We start from the raw sequence: 27,524 nt of genomic DNA, 5'->3' as shown, positions 1-27,524 counted from the left end.
TGGCTCATAGTCATCCTGTGATCAACCAATACATCCAATTCTTTCTCCCCCATTGTTGATTCCAACTGATAAATTCCAAGCTTATAGCAAGAATTCTTATTGTTAGACCCTAAGTGCATGACCTTGCACTTCGCACTATTAACTTTCATCTCATTTCTATTACTTCAGTTTTCAAGGTCATCCATATCTTCTTGTATGATATTCCAGTCTACCTCTGTATTGGCATTTATTAACAGGCTCCCACTTTTTGTGTCATGGTCATTAATGAAAACGTTGAAAAAGATTGGTCCCAAGACCAATCCTTGAGGAACTTCACTCATAACCTCCCTCTGGACTGACAGTTCACTCTGTTTTATCCATTCCATCACTTCTAATTTCTTTATAGTCTATCTTGTCATTAATATACAATGCTACTCCACCACCTTTCCCTTTATTTCTGTCTTTTCTGAACAGCATATGCCCTTCAATATCTGTATACCAGTCATGACTACTAGTCCACCACGTTTTGGTTATCCCTATAATATCCGGTTTCACTTCCTGCACCAGTAGTTCTAGTTCCTACTTTTGTTACTCCAGCTCCTTGAATTGGTGCACAGACATCTTAGGTTTTTTTTCTGTTTGGCTTTGCGTAGATTCCTCACTAGATTAGGTACAGTCATTTTACTGCTAGTATCATCTACCTGACTGTTACTGTCAGTGGTACTGGTACTACCTTTCCACTTGTTGTCCATTCTCCTGCTCTCTTGTTCCTTTCTTTCTTACTGTATCCTCTTTTACTTGAATTTCCTCCCACTCAATTTTAGAATCAGGCATGGAGGTTACATGAGCATCTCCCAATCATCTTCCCAGAATTCCTAGTTTAAAGCTCTTTTAATTAGTTTTGCCATCCAAGAAGTCTATTACCCTTTCTACTCAGGTGGAGTCCATCTCAGTCCTCTGTCCAGGAATGCCTCCCAGTGGTCAAACCTCCCGAAAACCTCCTTATAGCACCACTGCTTGAGCCATATGTTGATCATCATAATCTTGGCTCACCTTCACTCTCCTCCTCTAGGACCCTTAGAATCCCTCTGAAGATCACCGGAGTCTCCATTTTTTTAAGTGTCTTCCCCAACCTGGCGTAGTCTTCCTTGATGTGTTCCAGTGAGAATCGAACAGTATCATTTGCTTTCACATGAAGGACAGTCAGTCGATTCCTTCCCACTCCCATGAGAATCCTCTTTGGCCTTAGGCCCACATCCTGTGTCTTAGCTCCTGGCAGACAGCACCCCCGTCTGTTCACCGGATCAGCTCTGGTAACAGACCTGTCTGTTCTTAGCAAGGAGTCCCCAGTCACGTAGAAAGTATCTCTTCCTGTTGTTGATGTGATTCTCTGGCCTTCCCCCTTCTGTTATTTTCTGGCTGCAAGTTTTCTTGTCTTTTGTTCTCACTTTCAATCTTCTGTGCATCATCCTCTAGCCTCCTGGGGCTCCAAACTCTGCATTATCTGTATTATCTCTTTCCTTCTTCTTGTAGGACTAACTGCTCTTCTCTTCTTTCTTGCCCTCCTACCTTCCTTTACTGCCTGCTGCACCCCTTCATTTTCCAACTCAGCAAACCTGTTCCTCAGGTCCCTCTATTCCTCACTTTCTTCATCCAGAAGTTGTCAGGGTCTTAATGTGCATTAGGGCCAGTGTCCTAGCAATCCAATGAGCAGAGCTGGCCCTGATAGAAGCTGTCTCATTGACTGTCCCACCTGACTGGTTGAAGGAGTCAGCAGGCTGATATTTAAGCTCAATAACAGCAGCAGTCCAGTGGCTGCTCAATGCATTCCTCGCCTGCAACTGTGCTTGGTCCTGTACCTGCCTCCACTATCTCTAGTCTTGCTTCCACTCCTGATCCAGCCTGTCCCTGCTCCTGCTCCAACCCTCAGCTCCTTCCTGACCTCTAACTCCCAGCTCAGACACTCAATTCCACCTTCTTACTGCAACTCCAGTTAACCCTTTGGTTTCGGATTTGGTTTCTGACCCCCAGCTAAAACTTCTGCTACACCTTCCAACTCTGATTCCAGTTAACCCTTCAGATTAGGCTTTTGTCTCTGACTCCCAGCTATGATACTTGACTGCATCCTCCCCATCTGGATTCAGCTCCAACTGGTAGGGTCTTGCTCCAACCACTGGACAAAACAGCCCATGACTCAGTTGCTGACAGAAGTCTACCCTCACAGTACTCTTGTCCAATTTGCATCTGCAAGTCTTGAGTTTTCTCCTCAGCCTCCTTTCTCCTTCTTCCATCATTCACTCAAATCCCCTTCTAAATTCAACCAGAATTTCTAGCTGTATCTCCAAACCTCGGGTCTTCTCTTCCATCAGATCTATCAGGCAGCACTTCATAGAAATGAAACACCTTTCAGGTATCCTCTCCAGAATATTCATCCCGCAGCTTCCACATCTGGTCATCTTCTCTACCTCTTCCATTCATTGGGTCTTTGTATCTCTCATAACCTTCCCTCTTTAACTCCTGTCAAAAAGGAAAAAAGCCACCCACACCACACCCACGTTCCCTCAAACTTCCCTGTTTTCAGCTCAGTTTGCTGGCTTCTGTGATGCTGGCTGGTGAGTTAGCTGCCTTTATAGGCCTGATGCCAGGAAGCCTTGCCCCTTAATCAAGGTTCAGCTGTAATGAAAGATTCAGCTTCTTTCACAACACACTGCCCCCTACTAGACTTTGCAAACTGAAAAACAAATGGAAAACAAGCCAGCAAACAAAAAAACACTCTCAAGAACTCACTGCCCCCAAGGTTTGTTGAGATCTCCAAGCTAAAGCGGAGGAGCTGGCCTAAATCACAAGCACAGTTCCAGAAAGTGGACTGAGGGAACTCCTGTCCAAAAGAGGGAGTTATTATCCACCTAAACCACAACCCCAACTCCAGAAAGAGAACGGGGGTTGGGGACTCCTGCTTTCAGGAGGGAAACCATAAGGATGTTCTGGAGTTTTGCCCAGTGGAATCGCTGAGAGCAGGGGCTCTCAGTAACAGACCAGGGAGAAGCCATACAGGAAATCCTCTGGAGAAGAGGACCGTAGGTTGTGAACCAGAGGAATGGTCAGTAGGAGGAGCATGGTAGGAAGCAGGACAGGGAAACTGTAAAGGGTTGGGAGAAATTGGCACCAACCACCTTATACAGAGTTCCTGGCTTGGAACCCAGAGGTTGGAAGTCTGGGTTCCCCTACTAACCCAACAGGAGAGTTCATTAAGGCCTTGAGCCAACAGGTCACATTCAAAGAGGCTAGGGACTATACTCCCTCATCTAGGGCAACTGGCCTCCTGAGATATTGGACTCTTCAGCACCTTGAAAGGAGAAAGGACTACCAATGACTCAGCCAAAGGGCTGAGGTCATGATGAAGGACCAATAAGCGGGCGAGATAGCAAGGGGTCCAGCAGAGGAGGGAAACTGAGGCAGGCTTGCTCTGTCATCCAGTTTTGCCACAAGGGGGTGCCGAAGGTGATTGCCAATGCTTCCGTACACACCAGATATGAGAATGGAACAAAGACTTTCCTTCTCTGTCATGAGTGCATACAGCATATCTGAGAGTGTTAGTAAAGATGCTGAGTAAAGTATTTCTCATTATCATTTAAATAATGCTTCCCTTCACTTATTTCCAATAATTCACCAGAGCTCCAGCTTAGCAATACCTTTACGCAGTTACTCAACTTTAAGCATGCCTGCAATCCTATTCCATATTCAACACACCACTTAAGCATGTGTCTAAATCCCGCTGAAGTCAAAAACATGAAGTGTTTTGCTGAACACGATGAGATTACTTACATGCTTAAAGTTCAGCATGGGCTGAAATGCTGTGCTAGAAATACAACGCCCAGATCTGTTTCCTCACCTAAATATTTTCCTCTCTCTTGTTCTAACAGACCTACTTGTTATTGCAGGGTTGTACATGATTATTTAGCAAATAGTACTATTATTTTGTATGCTTTGTAAAGAATGAGATTTTGTTTTCAAAACAAAATATACGGACTTTACAAATAAGAAAAAGTGGTATAAGTAAACATCCATCTTCATTAACTTTGAGAGGGATCTTTCAACTCCTGAGAGCAGAAACTTGCCCTGTAGCACAGTACTGAGTAAGAAGAGAAACCAGAGGGAAAGCAAAAAAGCTGCAGGGAAGAAGACTATGTCATATATGGCACTGGATTGGGTTGTGAGTATTAGCAGAAAGGAATCCATGCAACTAGACAGCATATCATATTTTGTTACTGTGGCAGAAGTGATTAAGGAGCAAAAATCTCCTATGAAAAGTAGGCTCCATAAACAAGCTCTGTCAATCCTATTGCATACAAGCAACCAGGAGAAAATCAAGCAGTCTAGACATGGTAGATTAATGTATTGGAAGAAGAAGGACTTTAAAAAACACAGATTTTGCAATACCATTGGCAGCAATGCAGTACATCAGAAGCACCAACAAGCTAAATATCAGAGCTGGGAAATGCCCTGTTACATTCACGGGTGCCCTGGGACTCAGTGCGTAGAACATCTCATGTTCCCAATATCCACCTCGCTTTACGATACTCAGAGTAGATTATTTCTAAAGAACTGAAGATAAGAAACTGGAGATTATAAACTGGTCAAAATGAGCGAAAGGGGGGACATTTTGCAAACCATTGGTGGTTGGGTTTGTGATTCCTGTAAAATAAAAAAATAAGGGGTGTTTTTGATCCATTAGAATTCTAAATTTTGTGGGAGTTTAGGCAAATTACTATACACATATTTATAATGTGCCCATCCCATAATATAAAGGCACGCTTAAGATCATGTATTTTTAAAATTTTTCACTGATAAATGAATTAAAAAGCACTTGTCCTAGGCTACAGGTACTTTTAATACTTATTAAAAGCACAAATCAGTTTAAGTCCTTAGCGCTTGTAAGGTTGCTATGGTTTCAAAGTTATCCTACAGGTGGTCAAGTTCATTTGTGTGGCTAGCAGCTGTCTGAGAATTACGTGCTTTGTGCATCCGGTTCTGTAGTAGCAGCACCATTCACCTCATAGGAGACTGAGCTGTGTGACTTTTGGGGAAGTTAAAATCCTAGGGTTTTTGTATTGTAGAGCAGTAGATGCTCAACCTGGCTGTGGCATGTAGATAGATAAATGGGGACAATGCTTAGAAAAATGCTGCATTCAATGGCAGGAGATGCTGGACAAAAATGAGAGTCTGACACATTTGGTTATGTTACATGAAGTTCCATCATGCAATACAGATGGCCTAGTCATTCAAGTTACTGATCATCCGCAACTCCTATTGACTTCAGCGGGAGTTAAGAGCATTCAGTGCTCCATGAAGCCCAGAAAAATCAGAACGGGAAAAGACCTACTAGGTCATTTACTCCATCATTCTTAACAGTATAAGATGGTTCCTGACAGGATAATTATACATCACATCATACCATTTATAAAGTATAATTACGCAACTTACTAAGACATACTTATGTGCTGTGATGGAATGCTGAAACAAAAGCACTTTTTAACCAGTTACTAACCTACCAATAATTATTTACTAATAAGAAATTGTACCCATTCAGCAAGAGCATTTTTAGATTATCTGTAGAAACATGAGGCCATATTATGCTAATTTTTTAAAGTCAAACTCCCCATTCATTTCAATGGTACGTTCCACTTAAAACTGATAGAATGATACAGACACAGCAGGCCTTGTGGATTTCAATTCTCTCCCTGTCATAGTGAGAAGACAGGAGTGGTGCTAGGTCTCGAAGACAGCACGTTTTAAAATTATGTTACAAGAAAAAAAAAAACATACATTAATATTTCCAAACTTTTCTTAGGAACTTTAGAATCAAGTTGCTTGATTTATGTTACATAAATGAAGGAAATTCTAGAAATAGTATCATCCTGGGTAAGGCCAGTGTTTTCCGTGAAATTGCTGCTATTACCATGTTTTCTTCTGAAATGACACTTCATTTCCAGACTTACTCTGAACTTCCAGAATCGCTGTTCAGAGGGTGGGCGGGGCACACAGGGTCACATCCCTCGCCCCTGATTTCTGCCCGGTGACACCAGACTCACCCTGAGGGCACAGGGCAGAGGCTGGCTATTGAGACTCGCTGATATCTTCTCCTCGTCTCACAGAGGCCTGAGCTCAGCAAAACTGTGGCGGAGTTTCCCCTGGGCGGGCAGAGGACTTGGTAGGGGGGTGCCGGGCTCCCTTGCCATGCTGCAGAGTGGATGGCACACGTATCTGCTCTCAAAAGCATCCACCTTGCTTCTACCCTGCTCACCTCCCCTGCATAGCTGGCTCTAGCCCTCAGTGCCCCACATTTTTGTGCTGTAAAGGATTATATATTGCTCATGTTTGTCGATACATGTATTTTTGTATTAATATCCTGCATTTCCAAAATTTCTGAAAATATACAGCTTTGAAAATCCAAACTTATTCTGTTTTCATTGTCGGAAAACACTGGCCCTAATCCTGTGCTTTCCCCGTAATGCCTTTTAGAATTGTAATGAGGTCTCTTTGTATTTACCTTGTAGAAGGAAGTAAACTTTGGATTGCGGTGATAAATACAAGGACAATGAATGCACACACCAAGTTTGATTTGAACACTTCATCCCTCATTTGAGAATACTGGAATAAAAAATAAAGAAGAATGAATTAACGTTCGGCTCACGTGTCAGTTTTGTAAAGAGTGACATTCGTTGACGTTTCTGGGAAATTAAAAAGAGGATCGGGTACATTAATCAGCATATTGTGGTGTTGTTTTTAAAAAAGAAAGAAAATCATCATGTCATGAATGAGCCAATAAATCCCTCTCACAATGGGAGCAAACCCCAACCCTTTTGCTTTATAATAAAAAGTGTTTTTACATGGTTGCCTTTTTGTCTAAATTCCGTGCATTAAAAAGCAAAAGATAGGGAGAGGACACAGGCACCAGGGGGATGAATATGATGCAAAATACCTAGGTGTAGCTAGAAAAAACATAGTACTGATAGGGCAGTCCAAGCAGTAAATTCAGATCTAGATCTCTAATTGGGGGAGGGATAGCTCAGTGGTTTGAGCATTGGCCTGCTAAACCCAGGGTTGTGAGTTCAGTTCTTGAGGGGGCCACTTGGGGATCTGGGGCAAAAAATCAGTACTTGGTTCTGCTAGTGAAGGCAGGGGGCTGGACTCGATGACCTTTCAAGGTCCCTTCCAGTTCTAGGAGATGGGATATCTCCATTATTATTATACCACACAATTCGGCAGTGTTTGGATACAAAGTTTTAATTGGGGACTCTTATTAAAAAGAAATGGAAGACGTGCACCAAAGTCAACAGGGGCTGCACACCTAGATAAAGTTACACATGTGCGTAAGTCTTTGCAGGATCAAGGTCATTCTGTTTTCCTTTTAAAATACTCAACTTTCAGCAGCAGTGAGCCCCGCCCCTCCGCTCACTGCCCTGCTTATTCTGACTTCTCCAAAACATGGCAAGAGACCACTTTGTGATGGGAAGGGATCACAGAGTGTAATGTAAAGGTCAGTCTATATGTTTATATCTAGGGCCCTACCAAATTCATGTCCAGGTTGGTCAATTTCACGGTCATGGGATTTTAAAAATCGTAAATGTCATGATTTCAGCTATTTAAATCTGAAATTCCACAGTGTTGTAATTGTAGGGATCCTGACCCAAAAAGAAGTTGTGTGTGTGTGTGGGGGGGGTCACAAGGTGATTGTGGAACTGCTATCCTTACTTCTGCGCTGCTGCTGGTGGTGGTGCTGCCTTCAGAGCTGGGCAGCTGGACAGCGGTGGCTGCTGGCTGGGATCCCAGCTCCGAAGGCAGAGCCGTAGCCAGCAGCAGTACAGAAGTAAGGAGGGCCCGGTATGATATTGCCTTTGCTTCTGCGCTGGTGCCTGCAGAGCTGAGCCCTCAGTCAACAGCCGCTGCTCTCCAGCCACCCAGCTCTGAAGGCAGCAGCGCAGAAGTAAGGGTAGCAGGGTATGGTATTGCCACCCTTACTTCTGTGCTGCTGCTGGTGGGATGCTGCCTTCAGAGCTGGGTGCCTGGCCAATAGCTGCTGCTCTCCGGTTGCCCAGCTCTGAAAGCAGCGCAGAAGTAAAGGTGGCAATACCATGACCCCCCTAAAATAACCTTGCAACCCCCTCTGCAACTCCCTTTTGGGTCAGGACCTCCAATTTGAGAAACGCCGGTCTCCCCCATGAAATCTGTTTAGTATAGGGTAAAAGCACACAAAAGACCAGATTTCATGGGAGGGGGAGAACAGATTTCACGGTCTGTGATGCGTTTTTCATGGCCGTGAATTTGGTAGGGCTCTATTCTTTAAATCTGTAATTTCCCCTTCACATGGCTCCCCCACTTCACCAAACCCATACATATCCTACTCTTAGAAGAATAAATTGTGCATGAAATTTGTGAATGGTGCTGGGTGATAATATGGACAACCATTAATGCTACTTTTGTAATGTATGTGTCACTTGGGGTAGCATTACGCCTTTTCCCAGGAGCCTAACAGAATATGGCCTGAACTCTGTATTACATTTATCCTGTTCTCCTTTCAAATAGTGATAGTCAATATTCCAAATAACACACAGGTAACATAGAAACTTCTGAACATGAGCATTCACTCTGCCTCTGCAGAAAGTGGGGATATTATTTTGCCAACAGCCCAACTTTTATACTGAAGACGCCTTGAGTTGCAAAGATGCCACATACTACCTGAGTCACTGCCACATACATTCGTTAGAGTTGTCTCCACATACTACCTGAGTCACTGAGCTATCAGCAGCAATGACATAATGGCAGTACTACAGAAAACTGGCAGGTTAAATTCAGCTGCTCTTTGTAAACACAAAACGTGTCTCCTCTCAAATATAAAGCCCCATTTTCTTTCTAGTAACATGTGAAATACCTCCTGATTCAGGTAAAACTATCCTGATTCAGGTAAAACTCCTGATTCAGGTAAAACTATCACTGGAGAAAGAAAGGGGTTTGCCTGCCTCAGCTGTATAGGACTGGGCCTATGCACTGCACAAAATTACCAAGGAAAGGTAATTTCGACTTTTTACAATTTATTATGAAATGAAAATGATTGGTTAGGGAAATTATAGAGAATTACTTTACTGCAGCACAAATACAGCATTTCCTGCTGTGTTTAAATTGATGTTGGAAGGATAAAGGCGTATGTGGCATAATTGTGTCTCGAGAAGGACCTGTTAACATTTCTAGGGCAGCACTGAGACCAATGGAAAAACATGGCACTTCAGTAGCAATTTCCATTTTCCGAGTGTTTCAAAGTCATTCGGGGCTGGACTGAGCCTCGAGGCTCATCCGTCTCCAGGAGGAATGCCAGGAAGTCACTGTGACTCAGAGAGGCACAATTCTTCCCCGGCTCCCATCCGGCACTGTGCGTACGTAGCATAACCTCCCCCCCACCCCGCCCAAACAGCTCTGCTCATTCCCCACCCCTTTCTGCCCACTTGCTCGCAACATCCAATCCCTTTCCTTCTGCATGCCTAGAGCGGTGGTCCGGGCAGGGACTGTGCAGCCACAAATGGCAGTGGGCACTCCACCATTCACGGCTGCAGAGAACCAGGGCATGAGCTGGCCTTAATTAATATTAGTGATGAGGATGTTTATTATCATTAGCTTGTAGAGGCCACAATGGAGTATCAGGCGCCACTGTGCGAGGCATTGTACAAGCATGTAATGGAAGGACAGTCCCTGCCATTAAGAGCTCACAGCCTTCTGAGACGTTTTTGTAATTAGAACAGCCCGGCTTACACATTTTCCATGGGAACACTTTAAGATTCAAGTGTTACACTTCAGGGGGAGGGATAGCTCAGTGGTTTGAGCATTGGCCTGCTAAACCCAGCGTTGTGCGTTCAGTCCTTGAGGGGGCCACTTAGGGATCTGGGGCAAAATCAGTACTTGGTCCTGCTAGTGAAGGCAGGGGTTTGGACTTGATGACTTTTCAGGGTCCCTTCCAGTTCTAGGAGATAGGATATCTCCACCCTAGGAACAACTTCCTCCTACATTCCCTTCCCAATGCAATGTAGTTCTCTGTAGGAATAACCCTTATGAAGAGAGGAATAACTCTGAGGCTAGGAATTCCCTTAGGGATACCTACATCTTTAGCAATGAGACTTTCTTGAGCACAATCTTCTCCCTGCTGAAAATTTCTCTGCAACACTCCCCTGATATATCTGCATGGGATTCATGGTAGTGGGAAGTTTCCAACTGACAAACAAGAAGTGCAGAGAAACACCTATTTAGAGGAGAATCATCCCAAGTAATAGCTGAGAACCTTTGTGAGCCATTAGAAGGCTGTCAGCATCTTCCACAGTCTGATGCTAAAACTTCAAGGATTCTCTTCTGCTTTTGCCCATTTGCCACTACCCTGCTTGTGAAAATAGCTTCTAGAGAAACTGGGAGTGAATTATAATGAAAGTCCAGTGAGATATCAAGCGCTAATAGGTGACATATGCATTAGCAATGACTGGTCCATTTGGTGAAATAATTTAAAAAACACACTATCTGGGATCTTGCACGAATCCCTCCTAACAGCAATGAATCCTGGTGGAGTTCACTGTGCATTTTATCTTTCCTTTCATGGTGATATCCTATTTTCTGACATAACTATGCTTGCCATCTCTGTGGAATCTATGTTCATGCAATAGCAGAGGAGAATAACAGAGGAACGGGGAATCTGCCACTGGAAGTAATCATAAAGGCCTAAACTGTTATAAATAGATAGGAATTATGCTACGTCACAACAAATTGTGCCACTTACACAAAGCAGGTGGATTCCTGAAATTGATGCTTTGCCTTTTGTGTCCTTTTTAACAAATCAAAGCTCCAAATTAATCCCTGCTGTGATTCCACTGACTGCAGTGATTTTATAATGGATGAGCGGAGATGCAATGTAAGTTCAATGCTCCATTTAAGACCCACTCAAACTACTGAAAATAAGCCTTCAATGGGACATAAGTGGTGCACAGTCCTATTGCCTATACAGTCGGAGTAATTTTTATATTTACTTGCTTGTCAATTGATCTGAATATAAGCCATTGACTCTCTGTCCAGAATGAACATGGCTAGCAAGTACGATGTTTTATTATTGACCCTGGGGTTAATGCTAGTGAATCTATTGTACACGTTTAATATATGTACTCTCCAGGGAGAAATGCATTGACAACAAAAGAGAGGGTTTATTAGGGAGAAGTCAGTGCTGTGTAAAAGCACGAGGCTGAATGTGAGGACACACAAGGTTTCAGAAAAAAGAAATTGGAAACATTTTGGAAAATATTTTATTTCTGAGCCGCTGCTGGCTTGTGGCAGCCACCGCACTGAACTGAAGGCAACAGGGAGCAAACTAAATCAATCAGGCATGGGGGAGCTGCAGAGTGAGAGAGGAAAGCCAATAAACTTGTGCCAGTTCATTTACTCAGAAGCACTGCGGAGAGCAACTAGAGGAGCTGATGTAGAAGGTCGTGGCAGACAGCAGAGAAGTGTTAAGACCTGGGGGGAAAGTCTGATTCTGGAGTGAAAGGCAAGGACTGGGGAGAATGAGAGCTTAGAGAGAAAATATTTTGAAATAGTCTTGTCGGACTCAAATTTTAACCTGATAAAACAAGAGGAAAACAATTAGTGTTAAATTATAGTATATCGACAATCTAGAAAATAATTAGGGGCTGCCTTTCTAGAAATGGTAGCTATTCTCTCCAGATATTATCTTGCATAATATCACTAACATCACCAGTGGTGCTAATTCTGCAATCATTGCACAGGGAAAATGGGGAGGAACAAACATTTCCTGCATGTCACTATAAGATAGTTCCACTATATTAGTAATCAAATGTACATGATGATTTGGCTTTCATGAACCTACTGGCCCCATGCATACTTACTAGATTTATTATTTTGAGTAGCACAATTGGTGTGCATGGCACTTTGCACACATGGACGACAAAGCAGTCCCAGGCCCTCAAGAACTCACTGTCTAGCTTGTGATGGCATGGTTAGATTGCATCTTAGCAAGATGAATAGCTATGAGACCTCGGTTTTCCTCAGATTATTAGCTCTGAACAAACCAGATCAGATAAAATACTATCTCTGAATCTACTTCTACCCAATACTTGAAAAAAGCTGATTCAGAAAGTTGAAACTATAGCCAGTTCACTTTTAAAAGAAGTTCTTCATTTTTTCATATTCTATGCCTGCATGGGACTCGAAATGCTGATATACAATGGTTATCATTAAAAAGTCATAATTTACCTACAGTTATGGCACTGTGCTCTCTGAGGTATCATACTGAGAGCAACAGGTGTTGCAGCCACTAACAGATGCTGACTTTTTAACAGACACCTTTCTGTCATTTAGATATCATTTAACACCTTGTTAATATTTGAAATCTGACCTATGAGATGTGACGGGTGGGTTTTTTCTTGCCCTGCTTAAACTGAATTTAAATTAGACCCCAAATTTTCCATCTGGAATTTTCCTGTCATTGCTAATTGTGGAGTCTGAGTTGGCAGGCAGGTTTAACAAAACAATGCTCCTAACATAGGACTTGATTCTGGAAAATCCCCATTTACTTTGGGCAAGATTGAGGCTTTGCTCGTATTGAGTAGTAGCTTCTTGAATAGTCCTCTTTTCTTCAGTGGGATATTTTGCAAAGTAATGTACAATTCAATGACAGGAAGGGTTTCAGGAGGAGACGTTCCTACTTAATGAGAGCCAGGTCTGTCAGCAGAGTATTGCCTGAGTCAGGAATGTGGGAGCAGACTCAAATTGCTAGTAGATGTCTATGGGACAGACCCCTAGCTGGTGTTAATTGTTATAATTCTATGGAAGTCAATGGAGCTATGTCAATTTACACCAGTTGAGGATCTGCCTACATGAGTTGAGCAAACGACCCTTGAGCTGTTGCTCAACAGATGTTAAAGCACTGATGGACAACAAGACTCTTCAGACGTGCAATTTCCATGCTGTTTCTCTCCCTCCCCCTTCTCCAATTAGGCATATACCTGACCATAAGACTGTCTCTGCTGACACTGAGCACTTCGTTATCCTCTGGGTTGATGAAGTCAGTTGAAATCAATGAAAAGAGCCAACACGATTAGCTTGCAAGAAACACTGGACGAGCTCGCTTTTCCATTTCCACCCCCCCTTTCAAACTGCAATCTATATGTGCTTTTGAATGCAGACAAGAGACAAGATTCAGGTGGGATCATACTGCAGCTCAGAAGCAACCATGAGACATGAGAAAACAATACTGATCCTTCAAAAGTAGAACATTTCTTTAATTTGGGGCCTAAAACAAAGATTTGACAGAGTGGTTTTGAATCAAAATAAAAAATAGCAATTGACTGGGATTTAGGGTGGGATTGTATCACCAAAAAGAGGGAACAGATCTCTTTATTATCTCTCGCTTTTTTTTTTTTTTAAGGAGAAGCATCATTTTATTGACGTGCTTGCTCCCAGTTTGTGCCAAAGCAGCCTGATTCTTAAAAGTAAGACTCATCATCAAATTAAAAAGCTGGCAAACATCTTTCACTTTTCTTCAAAAGCAGCTCTTGCTCACTAGTAGGGACTTGCCAGCTTTGGAACTGACTCATCAAGGAGTATAATGACCTTTGGTTCAATCATGTCTTCTAAAAACAAAACAAAACAAAGCTAGAACCTAGAGCTGTTGTCTCTAATTCAGTGGACATTTAAAACAATTTGAATTGGAAAAAAGCAGCTATCAAGACCCAGCTACCTTATGCTCCAGGCTGGAGTCTTTAAACATCAGTGAGAAAGGCTTGATATGCTCTCTTCTCAATTTATCGCCACTCCGTAAGTCGATGGTGTGCTCTATTCGCTTGTTAATTTCCTCGGGCCCAGACTGGACATGCAAAGCTTGTGCAAGATGGTTTGGAAGCAGATTTATTGAATTTCTTGTTAGGGCAGCCAGAGTCTAGGGGAAAGCACATGCAAACAGAATAAACCTGCTGGTCCCCTTGGGTTAAAAATGCAATGTTTTAGATCATGTTGCATTGCAAACTGTAACAGCATTCCATGCAATTCATTCAATGAAACCTACGGAAGTTTAAAATAACGTCTGTTCCACTAAACACATACAGTATAGTAAGTGGCTGCTTTTGTGTCATGTTTTGTAGGGGCTTTTATGTTTGTGGTTCCACTGAACTATATCATTCTTATAATGTTTCCAGATTTTGTTGCTGAATTATTTGTGAAATTCTTAGAGGATGGTGGAAGGAACCCACACCAACGTCTCAAAACAGGGGACTGAATTCAGTGGTCTGTCTTAGCAAATTAGAACAGAATTCACAGAAAATAAGTAAAGGAGAAAAGACAGTGAAGTTACTGGATGTGTATAGTCAGGGAACAGATAGTTTGGAGGGGAGGAGAAAGAAGGAGAAACTTCCCTGTCTGCCTCACCATGTGCCTGTTTATATACTTTCAAACAGACAGTGAGCTCTCTCTCTACATTGGCATGTTCTGACCAGCATATGTAGAACACAGTTATGCCATATTGGTTAACATAATTCATATACAGCACTTTTCATGGTAGTAACTGCAGTAGATTTTTTTTGTAGATCATTTTAATTGTACTTTTCCATCACCGATGACGCAAGTGATCTCTGTGAAGTTTCGAAAAGGACAGATGGTGGAGATACTAAGACTAGTGTTTAACTTTGAGAACAGATGTAGAATTTAATTCCATGAAGTGAGTAACTCAACCCAGTGTAGCAATTCATTATGTGAACCACAAGACAGCAGATTGAATGGGAAAACTTAAACATTATTGTCTGCTATATTCCCAATGTTTAAAGAAATGCTAATGAGTAGAAGGGATATAAACTCTCAAACGTTAGGGTACAAGACAACCTCTAATTATTAGGGGTTAGGAAGAAATTTTCCTTGTGGGCAGGTTAATTCACAGCTGCCTGTTGCAGGGCTCCTCTTATGTATCTGGTACTGCCCACTGCAGCCGACAGGATACTAGTCTAGATGGACCAGTGGTTTGAACCTATAAGGAAATTTTTATTGATTAGGAGACTCCATGTAGATAATGGAATATGGAGTCTTTCCCTGGTTCAAATTCAGAGCATGGACAGAAACTATCTTAAGCTGCTACCTTCTGATGAATGCTGAGTGGCACATAAGAACATGCGAGTGGTTTTAGCCTAACTACCAATGGATAAATATCCACCATTACAAAATACAGCTGTAAGTGGCAGCCATTTTTGAAGTCACGGTCGAGAGGCCAAGGATCAAATAATCCTGAATAGTAAATTGCTCTCTTACACTGCACAATTAGAAGAGAAACTTTAGAACACAGAAAGCCAAAAGAGCTTAACACACGATGGCTGAAATCCCTTCCCATATTGAAGTCGATGGGGGTTTTGCTGTTGACTTCAATAGGGCTGGATTTCACCCTTTGAGTGTTTTGACAAGCCTTTTTACTTAGCCACAAAAAAGGCAGTACCACCAAATTTTTGAAAGGGAAATCAACTAAACATTACCATAAAAACTTTCACACATACCTAAGTCCCCATCTTATTCTTTGTATGCAGGAGTTAATATGTATGCATTAAGGACAGATTCCAGTGACTTCATTAGGAGTCTTTCTAGAGTCACAGAGTTTCATGCCAGAAGGTACCACCAGAACGTCTAATCTGACCTCTGGTAAATCACATGCCAATAAACTCCAACTAGCCACCCCCACACCACCCCTATCAACCAGAATTAGATCAAAGTATTATAGCCCTCTGGAGCTTAAACTATTGCATGCCACAGGCAGAGGACAGGAAGGACCGAGGTGCACAAATGTCTGAGGCCCCAGCAGTGACAAGGAGTTTTTCAGTGATATATACCCAGATAATTTTGGCAAGTGACTCGTACCCCATGCTGCAGAGGAAGGGAAAAACCACAACCAGCGTCCCTGTAATTTGGTGTGGGGGAATAACTTCCCATCCCCACATATGGCCATCAATTTGATCCAGAGCATGTGAGCAAGAACCAGCCAGCCAAGCACCCGAGAGAGAGAATTCTCAGCACCACCTCAAATCACTGGCTCCCTCCGCCCAGTGTTCCATCTTCAGGCATGGCCTGATACTTCAGAGGAAGGAGAAAATAAAGAAGGGCCCTTCCTGACCCCACAGGTGATTGGGAGAAGCCCTGAATCATGAGATTTGAGATTTTAGAAACATAAGAAAATGTGATTGCAATGTGTTGTGGATCACACCTAATAACATCCTTTCCTTGGAGGTATATTAGTCGTTCTCCAGACTTGAAAGAGTTAATTTAAACTTGGGATCTGTGGTGAAGCTATTATGGATATTCTGATATAGGGATGGAGGCTTGAAGCAGTGCATGGTTCTATATCAGAACAGGATCACTTCAGAGGCTGAAGCGTTTGATCTCTTCAGAACTATGTCTTATCATTATGGCTCTGCTGGAAGAAGAGGGAGACAAGTGCCTGATTTAGCAGGGTAACTCTTGATTACTTGGGGGAAATGATCTCACCGCACCTAACCTCACTTCAGCAGGTGACTAATTTTGCTCAATTTGAAGTGAAAAATCATGCTGCTTTGTTGCTGCATATATTAACTAATTGGTTTAGAACTACTGGTGCCTAAATATGCGACCTAATCACAACAGGGACCACAATGCAATTTGCAGTGGGACAAAGAGGGAACTGGATTGAAACAATCCGTATTTCTCCGGGAAAAATAAGGGCAAGTCCCAGCTGAACACGATGTAATCTGTCCATCTCTCACATACATACAAAGACACTGAAGCAAACAGCTTTTCCCTAATGGGCAATAAGAATCAAGTAATAAAAGGTTATCTGTGTGTCATTGACCAAGGTATGTGCTCTCATCCACTTCTGCCAGAACATCCCATGCTTTGTTTCGCATTTGCTAGGGGAGTCAATGTGGAATACTTGCTTCCCCCACCAAGCCTATGATGCTGTCTGGTCAGCAGCTATATGGAACAAATACTGGTGATCCATATAACTATTGAGGGCCAGATACCGCCACCCTTATTCATCCAGAGTAGTTCTTATTCCTCAAGTAATCCCATTGAAACCAACAGGATTATTTGCAGAGTAAAGTACTATTGAATATTAGTGAGGGTGGCAGAATCAGGGCTTAATGATTTGTTTTTCAATATTAGTGAGTGACATTGAAAGACAAGACATAGTGCTTTCAGTCACATCCCCACTGGCAGAGAAAGCATTGTATGTATAGTGGTCAACACAGAACAGTTCCACGTTTGCCAACAGATGCCATCCTGTAGAGTTATCACATTTATTTATTGTTCTAAGTCTAGGGAAAAACTAGTGTCCATAATATGAGTGTGGTTAACAGTTGGCAAATGTATTTTTTTTTAAGACAACGGTTCTGTCTGTCTGTCAGATGCACAAATATGCGTGCATGCAATGGTGTGCTCTAACGGTTTTATTGACCTGAGTTTGGGGATAGCCATCAGACTCAGGAGTTAGGCCAACCTCCCAAATGAACAGCACTGAAACCTTTATATCATGCAATGACGTATTCTATAAGATGATGATGATGATCAGCATTTATACTACAGTAGCACCCTAAGACTCCATTAGAATCAGGGAACCAGTGTATGAGGCTCTGCTCAAACACAGATGCAAATGTGTTACAAAAGAAACAACAACTTTAGAAATGTTTCAGAGAGATTTGAAATACTGCATGGGAACGATATTTCACTTCCCTCTTCCTGTAAACCCACGCTCCTTTAATATCACGAGTCCAGCTGTACTAGGGTGACCAGACAGCAAGTGTGAAAAATCGGGACAGGGGTGGGGGGTAATAGGAGCCTATATAAGAAAAAGACCCCAAAATCGGGACTGTCCCTATAAAATCATGACATCTGGTCACCTTAAGTTGTACTGAAGAGGAAAGTAATAATGAATACATTTTTAGAAAACTCTAAGAATGAGTTAAATGAGATCATCCATGCGGATATCACTAGCCCTTCCAGAGTGAGAGGCAAGTGCTGTATATCCCATGAGAAAACAGGGCAATATCCCCTTTCTAATGGCACAAAACTCCCAGGTGTAGCCTTGCAGGATCACAGTATATCTAACCTTACCCCTGCAGTAGTCCGGGGTGAAATCCTAGCACTGTTAAAGTCATGGGAGTTTTGCCATTGATTTCAATGGAACCAGGATTTCATCCCATGGGGCAAATCAGCTGGAGTACATTATCATGACGATTTACATCAGCTGAGGATCTCTCCCTGGTGCCCATCCTGTACCTCAGACCAGTGTAATATTAAGGGAAAGGAGGAAACATTTCTCCAGTAGGTTGATTGGTTTAAAATAGGGGCTGTTTGATGTTGTCAAGAGATTTGGAATTATAAGTATGTCCCCAGGGAGGGTGTGTGTGTGTGTGTGTGTGTGTGTGGGGGGGGGGGATATATTAGTAAGCAGAGAACTAGTGAGGCAGACCAAAAGGCATGAATAATGCAGTTCAGCACATGGCTTTCCAATTTTTCTCATGCCTATTATCGCCACCCAAGTGAACTTATTATAATTTGTATTTCACACAAAACTTTTCCAGTTTGACAGTACAATGCATTTCCCAGTGTTGTTTAATGCTTCAGCTGCGAATCCTTATCTCGTTGAAATCAACAGCAACATTTCCATTTACTTCATTGTGATTAGGTTTTGGGCCTTAGCATGTTAACCCCTTGCAATCATATTACTTCAAATGTTTGGGTTATTTGATCAAGATCAAGAGGCTTGTAGTTTGATATAAAAGAGTTGCATGAGACAGGCCCATTACTTGCCAGTGACGCCTCTGGCATTTTTGCATAGACAGGGAATGCAGGTTTATGCCCAAATAATGTTGGAAGAAGTAATAGAATAATTCACACTAACCAAGGATTCCTTATTTTTTTTTTTTTGTAACTGTAAAAATACAAGAAAAAACACTGAGTGAGTTTCAGGGGGTAGGTTTAAATCCTTTTGATTCAACGTATTCCAGCAGAACCATAATGCAGTACTAAATCTAATTACACTATTAGCTATATCCAATTAGCTTTGGAATTGGGATTGGTTTTGTTGTGTAAACAAAAAAGATCCTGAGTCAACTTAGTTATTTGGAATATAAAACTTGGCTAAGTGGAACCTTAGACAACTGCATAGCCCCATGTGGTGCCAACAGAGTTTTGTTTTGCCTTCTCATTTATTAGCCAGAAGAAATGACACACTGGAAGACCTTAAGGGTTATGTTTTCACTATGATGCAATGCAAATGTAGGCAGGCTACTCATATTATCATTAGCTAAAAAAGATGGTGCATTCAAATTCCCATTCACTGAGCTGAACGTTTCCTTTTAGAACATGGGTTAATTGCTTGAGTCTTGTAGTGTATGACAAGACTCAGGTTCAAGTTCCACCATTAGATGAGCTCAAGTTCCACCATTAGATGAGTTCAAGTTCCACCATTAGATGAGGCAGAATCTGGACTTTAGAGTGAAAAGACCAAAAAGCGTGAGAGGGCAAAACCAGACATAAAATAAGATAAATTGAAAGCAGAGGGTGCAGAAATATATTAAAGTACAGGAAGCCGAGAGGTAAAATTTTAAAAAGTCAGTTTTCAAAATAAAAATACACACATTTTTGAAAAAATAGGAAGTAATGATTTTTTCCTATGGTCCATTTTGCCCATGTCATTATATATTCCTAGTCCAAGGGCCAGATTTACAAAGATATTGAAGCAGCTAAAGACGCTCTATGTCTAAGTCCTACAGAACTGCATAAGCATGAAACAGAATTTTATAGAAATTATTCTAAAAATAATAAAATTGAATAGAGAGCAATATCCTTTCTGTAAGTTTCTTTTTTACAGTTGAGTTGTATGGCAGGGATATGATTTTTTGTTAAACACAACTGGATGGTTTAAAATAACAAAAGACAGGTTTCCATTGTCTATTCAATCCTGTAAGACTAGTTCATAGGGGCTCTTGGCATCAAAATAAGAGGTTGGCACTAGGAATTGAATCTAGGTCTCCTGCACTTTATGACCCCTGCCCTTTTATGTTTGACTCCTGGTCTTTACAACAGTTGTTCATACCTCTCTAAAATCAATGGTATTCTTTATACATTGTTTATTAGATGCCTGCATTGGTAACAGTCACCAAAACAATCACTAGAATATGTGCATACCCCACAAATCTGTCAGACTAGCATTTTTGTAATTGCATCCCATTTCTGTCAAATTTCTTCAGAGTAACATCAGGGGCCATATTCTGCCCTTGGTTACAACTTCTGTAAAGCACAGACAGAGAATCCAATCCCACCAACTATCCATATACCACAGGGGCTGGAGAATCTCTCTGCGCTTTACAGAAGGGCCCAGCCATGCTAATACCTCCATTCCACTAGCTACACAGTCCAGGATATTGGACATGGACTGAATTTCATTATGGCCACACACAACCTCAGCGTAATGCACAATCAAACCTAAGTCACAAGCCTGGTAACTTTAGCTTTTCTACATGTGTGTGATGTATAGACTGCTTACTTGGCCTCTAAATCAAATCTCATACCTCCACTCCACTCTCATAGGTCACCAGTCCAAAATAAATTAGGGGACAGAATATGAAATGTGATGAATTGGGGCTTGGAGGAGAGAAATCAGAAGAGACTCTAATCTGTCAGATTCTCACAGACTTGGCAAGACCTAGAATTAAGCCACAGGTTCCAGATGAGTTGAGTTACCCAAATCTTGTTGTAACTGATAATTTTTTAGTGAGGACATTTGAAAGGAACTGGCAAATACCGAAGCAGACCCAGTGCTTCGCTGTCGAACAGCTGCTTCTTGCATCTCCAACCTCCTCTGCTACAAATGATCTTTCTGCTGATAATTAACACTATTAAATGCTTAATCTGTCCAAGGCTGACCAGTCCTTGGAGAAAGATACAAATTACTAACATAATTCAAAGATGCCATTTGATTTCTAAGATTATATTAGCTTCAGACCACTATTAATGAACAATAATGCACACTATATTGATTTTACAATTGAAAATTACATAATTGAGTCATGCATGCAGTGACTGGCTAATTAGAGCTTCTACCCAGGTAATTAATTGTTATATAGTAAAAATGATTTATGCTTTTAATACTGGGATAAATAATAGTCAATCAAAATAGGGAGAAGCCATCTTCTGTTGATTTAGATTTGTTATGTTGCCATAAGGTGCAAATCCCTTTGAAGATACGTGCATTTATACACATTTCAGTAATTTTCATAGACTTTTTACTGGCTTGTTAGATGGAAGGAAGTCAACAATGGTATAAAACAATAGCTCTTTTTCTTCATTGTTAGCAACATGGTAAGGTACAGCTGAGAATATGGACAATGGGAGAATAGCCTAATCTGCAATTATTATTTGTTTGGCCTATAGAAATTGGAAAGGGAAAGAACAAGAAAAGGAGAATGTTGAGAGAAAAGTTAATCTTAGCAACATGCATGCACTCTTTCATTCCCAATGGAATGAAAATACAGATATAAGCTGACAAAATGATGTGAGAGCTGAAAGGAGTCGTACATGCAGATAAGCAAATACACAGATACCCATATAAAACGGATGTTTTATAATACAGCGAACTGTACCATGCACCATTTTAGTCTGAAAGGACATAGACTCTTCACAAAGAATTGATCACTTGTGAGGGTTTATCACTCTAGGCAAGAGACTGTTGACGAAGCATGATCTTCACGCAACAAAGCTTTAAGTTCTACAGACGTTTCAGACAACTAGAACTAAGTACATGCAGCAAAAGAAAGGAAATATCATGTCATTATAGATCTCTCACATACAAATGGAAGGCAACTCAAACTGATCTTGTTTCACTATGACTCATCAATCTTTCAAATGCAGTAGAAAGAGTGGTGTCTTAGGGCATTTTAACCTTTTCATCTTGAATTCTTTTTAAGCAGACAGGCATCATAACTGATGTTATGACTGTGACAAATGATTGGATCCCAGAATGCGTACAACTAACATGAAATGCTTTTGAAAAGGATCTGATTGAGAGCAATCTAGAGAGACATTTCTTTCATGTTATTGCTCCATACTTCTGCTTAGCTAGTCAAGACTCCAGTAATCCCCTGTTGGGGAACCATAATTATGTCCAGGACTCTTTTTTTAAGCTAATAAAGGAAGAAAGTGAAGAATAGTGATACTGTTATCACAGGGTGCGTATTAGTCCACAGCTCTTGACTTTGGCTCATGTATCGCCCTGTGCTATGTTTGCACATCCCACACAACATACACCTTCTTGTCTCGGCTTTGACAATGAATACAGCAGTGCACTGAAACTATACTGTGTTGGCTAAATAGAAGTCACACATGGTGACTTGCCCATCTCGTGTCATTTAATGACATTGGTTTTACATTTAATTAACTGCTTTGAGGTTTGGTTCAATTAAAACTCAGCTGCGTAGTATTTAATTTTAGATGGACCCAAAAAAACAACCCTTGCCCCTCCCTGCCATGAAACCCTGGCATTTCCCCGATTCTGATACATAGGTTAATTCTGTCCTGAGGCGATTTGTTTAATCATCTGCAGTTGTAGTACATGTTAGAGAAAAGGTTAAAGATGAATTTGTTTCCTCTGAGGCTTCCATTATTGAGACGCATTCAAGCATGCTTTCATAGTCGATGACATTAAGGAAAGTTTGACTTACGTTCTGTTTTCCCACTATGTTATCAAATGGGAGTTCAGGGCTCCATGATCCTTCTGTAAATGTTGCCCCACTGTTTCTCCTGTCTGAGATGCTGACAGATTCTTTCACAATGTCTTCAGGCAAAGTCAACAGACTCTCCTCGGGCTGTTTTATTAAATAGGTCTCAATGTTATGTTTCCTTAAGAATTCATTTCGTTCTTTACCGTGTCCTTCTTCAACTTTATAATCCCCATTCAGGCAGTCCAGAGTGGCTTTGGAGATGTGGATCCTCCTGCATGTATGACACAAGTGGTACTAGATGCTGATTGTGTATTTTGACAGGAAGGACTATCGAGAGCTTTATGTCATTATTTAACATTATAGATAAATGCTCTTTTTGGTACTACATATGATTTTACAATAATTCAGCCTTATAAACTGTTACATTTTAGAGGTGCTGTGGAATCACTCACGATCCCCAAATTTCTTTATAAACACAGACTCCAGTACTGCAGTGGAAGCCCAAGGTCAAACTCTGGCACCAGCATGGAGCCCCACTCACGTCAGTGGGATTCCACGCAGGTGTAGGGATCGGCCCATGTTATTATTATTAATTATTTGGATTGAGGTAGCGCTTCGGAGCCCCAGCCATGCACCTGGACCCCATTGTGCTAGGTACTATACAAACAGAACAGAACAGAAAGAGCCTCAAAAAGCTTACAACCTAAGTATAGGGCAAGGAACAACAAATGGGTGCAGACAGATTGAGGAGGGAGCACAAGAAAACAATGAGACACTATTGGTGAGCATGATATGCAGTGATATCAGAGCATGATATCAGAGCATCACCAGGCTAACCTGGATCAGATTGCAGGATGGGGGCTTTAATACCAGAGCCTGATGCCATTATGATGAGTAGTACCTTACTCCAGGAGCAGTCCCATTGATTCCCATCAGACTACCCCCAGAGTGAGGTACTGTTCAGTGTGAGCTACGGCAGGGGTTTTCAAACCGCGGGGCGTGACACAGTACTGAGTCGCAGAACGTAAGGCACTGGGTCGCAGCGGCTCTGGTCAGCACTGCTGATCGGGCTGTTAAAAGTCCCCTTGGTGGTGCTGCCTGGCTATGGCTGGCTAGTCCCTACCTGTTCTGACACCGCGCTGTGCCCTGGAAGCGGCCAGCAGTAGGTCCGGCTCCTAGGCAAGGAGGTCACGGGGCTCCGTGTCCTGCCCCCGCCCCAAGCACCTGACTCCCCGAAACCTTTTCACTGCTTCTGAGAGATGCAGGAAATACGTTTTTGTATGGTAGTTTAAATGAGTTACTTGAAGTTCTGCATTAATACACCTAGTAAGGAATCTATTTGTCAAAAGACATTTCCTGAATCTTTTTTTTGGTCTGTATTGTGTCAGACATACTTGCTGATGGGTATTTTGAAATAAATTACCAAAATAATTGAAACTGGCGTGATTCTATTGTGTTATTTTGACAAATAGAATGCTGTGTGCAGAATTTTTAATTTTTTGGAACAGAATTCCCCCAGGAGTAACATATGTAGGAGATACACAGAGCTAGATTTTCCAGTGGGGTAAACTGGCATTGATTTCAATGGCTCTGTACTGGTTTACACAAGGGCAAGCTCTGGCCCATAATATTTTCCATCCCACCTCTTTGCAACCCTAGTTTTGTGGCCTATTTGATGCCATTGCAGATTTATACTATGTAAAATCCTAGTGATAGACTTAGGAATTTGTGTAGTAAAAAGGGTATGGGTTTAACCCTTTGTGTTAGTGACTACCTCCTGCACGTTGCTGATTACACTTAAATCCTCTGAAGTGCCTGGAAGTGAAGGAATCCAGAAAAACACAGAATGAGGAGCTATATATAATATGAAACATAATTTCACAATAAAAAACTCAAGAAATTTGAAATATTTATATCTCAATCCATTGAAAACCTAGGGCCGGATCTTCAGCTGATATAAATCAATGTCGCTGAATGGAAGTCAATGCATCTATGCCAATTTACCTCAGAAGAGGATCTGACCCATTATTTTTTCCAAAATGTCCACCGAGATTAATGGTCTCTAACAATAAAAAGACTGTAAAAATTGTTTCCCAAAGGTAAGCAGCATTTGGCCTGGATTTGAAAAAACAAATAGTCTGCTACCTGAGAAACAGACTTTGTTTCCAAGCTTATAAATCCAAAAAGGCTAAATTAATTTAAATAAGGGACTAAATACAAAGAAGAATAGAAAACAATACATTAGTTGCTAGGGTGACTATCTTTGTGCTAAGTTTTAGTCTAATATAATTTCGGAAGATTGCATTATAAACTCCTGAAATATGGGGTTTATAATGGAAACGATAACAGCGCTAAGTGGAGCTGTGATTCTGGCTATTGATTTAATATACGTACCGGGACAAAATATTAATAAACCAGCTGGTAGAGTCAAGAATGGGTTCTGCTTCCACCTTACAAGCATTTGACTTTTCTTCATTCATTTAAAATGTATGTTGAAGAGGCCTGATTCTGGGCTCACTTGAAATGTGTAAATCAGCAACACTTGCACTGAAGTCAACAGATCGAACCCATTTTAGAAAAGGCAAGACCAGAATCAGGCCCAAGACTTTTGAACCTATTCATAAATAAGGGATCCTGAAAAACCAGTTATCATCTATGTTTTATGCAAGAACAAACAGGTTAATTCCAAGATGCACAGTGACACAGATCATGTATTAGAAATAACAGCCCTGCCTTTAATACACAGAAAAGTGGCTCTAAAAATAATATTCTGGGATTCCATATGTATTCTCTATCAGTGGGTTCTGGATCAAATTTGCTCATTTTAGAGCATATCCACACAAACACTTTCTGCATGCCGAGCTTCAGAATAAATCTCCAGAGTGCCACGCACTAACTGCCCGTGTGTACTGTGCTTATGCACGCTAAGAGGTCTCTGGTGCATATTGCAGTACTGTGGTTTGAAACAGCCATAGGTCGAAGTGCACTAGGGAACTTTTAGTGAGCAGCAGCATGGTCCCACACGGACACTTAGTGTGTGGGACGCTGAAGCGCTGTAATTAACACCCCAGCTTGCTGCGCAGCAAGTGCTTGTGTAGACATCCCCTAAGAAACACAGAAATGATTGATCTTTCATTGCAGCAAACTGCATCTGAGATCTGAAAGTAAAGTTGTATTCTTTGTGCTCCGAGTCTCTAGGTGTGAAATTCACCCCCTTGCGAGCTAAGGGACAGGTTTCAATGTATGCACCACTGAAGTCCCACTAAGCCCCTCTATTGAGGGCCTAGGTGGGATTTATATGGTTAGGGCACTACCAAATTCACAGTTGATTTTGGTCAATTTCACGGTTATAGGATGTTAAAAACCATAAATTTCATGATTTCAGCTATTTAAATCTGAAATTTCACAGTGTTGTAATTGTAGGGGTCCTGACCCAAAAGAGTTATGGGGGGGGGGAATCGCAAGGTTATTGTAGGGGGGTTGCGGTACGGCTACCCTTACTTCTGTGCTGTTGCTGGCAGCGGCGATGCCTTCAGATCTGGGTGGCTGGAGAGCGGCAGCTGCTGGCCGAGATCCCAGCTCTGAAGGGCAGCGGCACAGAAGGAAGGATGGCATGGTATGGTATTGCCACCCTTACTTCTGCGCTGCTGCTTTCAGAGCGGGGTGCCTGGACAAAAGTCACCACCCTCCGACTGCCCAGCTGTGAAGGTAGTGCAGAAGTAAGGGTAGCAATACCGCGACCCACCTAAAATAACTTTGTGACCCACCCCCACCCCCGGAACCTTCTTTTGGGTCAGGAACCCCAGTTTGAGAAACACTGGTCTCCCTCATGAAATCTGTATGGTATAGGGTAAAAAACAGATTTCATGGGGGGAAACCAGATTTCACGGTCTGTGATGTGTTTTTCATGGCCGTGAATTCGGTAGGCCCTATGTATAGTGCATAGGCTTTGTGTTGTGCACTTTCAGCAAAGGGGTGAAATTCAACCCACTACAATACAGATTTGGGAAGCAGAACTTGGCTTGATCATTTTGCTAATGATGACAAGGCTGAGTGTGACACAGCTTGTTCCTCCATATTTGTATTGGTTCTGTGGGGGTAACACTAATGAATATGTGTTTTGTCACTCCAGTGTGCACGTGTGACTCAGGCACAAAGAGATCATATATGTTGGGAAAGGAGGAGTCATTTTTCTGAGCATAACCGCTCTTTACAAAACAATACTTAGAAACCAATTACAGGCAATACCAACAGATTGGTAAAATGACTCATTTCCCACTGACTTTAAAGACAATTATTCTGCAGTCAGTATGGGGGCAGGGGTACTGTATCTGCAATATCTCTATTACAGCCTGGAAACATGGCTTTTCCATGTATTGCTTAAGGCAGATCTAGGTTGAAGGGTGTTCTAAGGCATTCAAAGACCGGACCAGCCTAGCACAACTCTCACTGCAAGAACTGGCAGGCACACTAAACTTCATCTGTTCCAGAACGTCCCCAGATGTTGCTTCTCTGCTCCAAGGTCCTGACCCTACATCATTAAAATAAATAGGACTTTTGCCAGACACTCCAATGGGAACAGGACCGGAGCTTAAACAGGGATTTCTGTGGCCAGCATGGCACAATTGCTTGACCCTAACAGATCTCCAAAATGCTAAGTAGTCTGGCTGCAAAGGGTACTGAGAGTGGTTGACTAAGTAGGAATTGTGCATCTCAAAACATGTTGAGATGCAGGTCATATGAGGCAGAAATAACTTTTCAGCCCTGGGGTGAAGC

The 27,524-nt window shown here is 41.8% G+C and overlaps 1 protein-coding gene across 3 annotated transcripts in view; it reads right to left on the bottom strand.

The window, feature by feature from the left end:
* Positions 1-27,524, bottom strand: part of ADCY8 (adenylate cyclase 8) — a 174,997-nt gene that overhangs the window by 44,089 nt on the left and 103,384 nt on the right. For 2 of the 3 annotated variants that reach the window (XM_054021076.1, XM_054021077.1), the window contains 3 exons: positions 22,749-23,019; positions 13,763-13,960; positions 6,530-6,630 (listed from right to left, as the gene is read on the bottom strand). In XM_054021076.1, the coding sequence (XP_053877051.1) occupies positions 6,530-6,630; positions 13,763-13,960; positions 22,749-23,019 (570 nt within the window). The remainder of the gene's footprint in view (positions 1-6,529; positions 6,631-13,762; positions 13,961-22,748; positions 23,020-27,524) is intronic. The other variant, XM_054021078.1, reaches the window with a different exon arrangement.

The sequence above is a fragment of the Malaclemys terrapin genome, chromosome 2, assembly GCF_027887155.1.
Source record: "Malaclemys terrapin pileata isolate rMalTer1 chromosome 2, rMalTer1.hap1, whole genome shotgun sequence".
NCBI classification, from domain to species: Eukaryota; Metazoa; Chordata; order Testudines; family Emydidae; genus Malaclemys; species Malaclemys terrapin.
The sequence above is the reverse complement of the archived record's forward strand: the minus strand, read 5'-3'. Positions and strand labels throughout refer to the sequence as shown.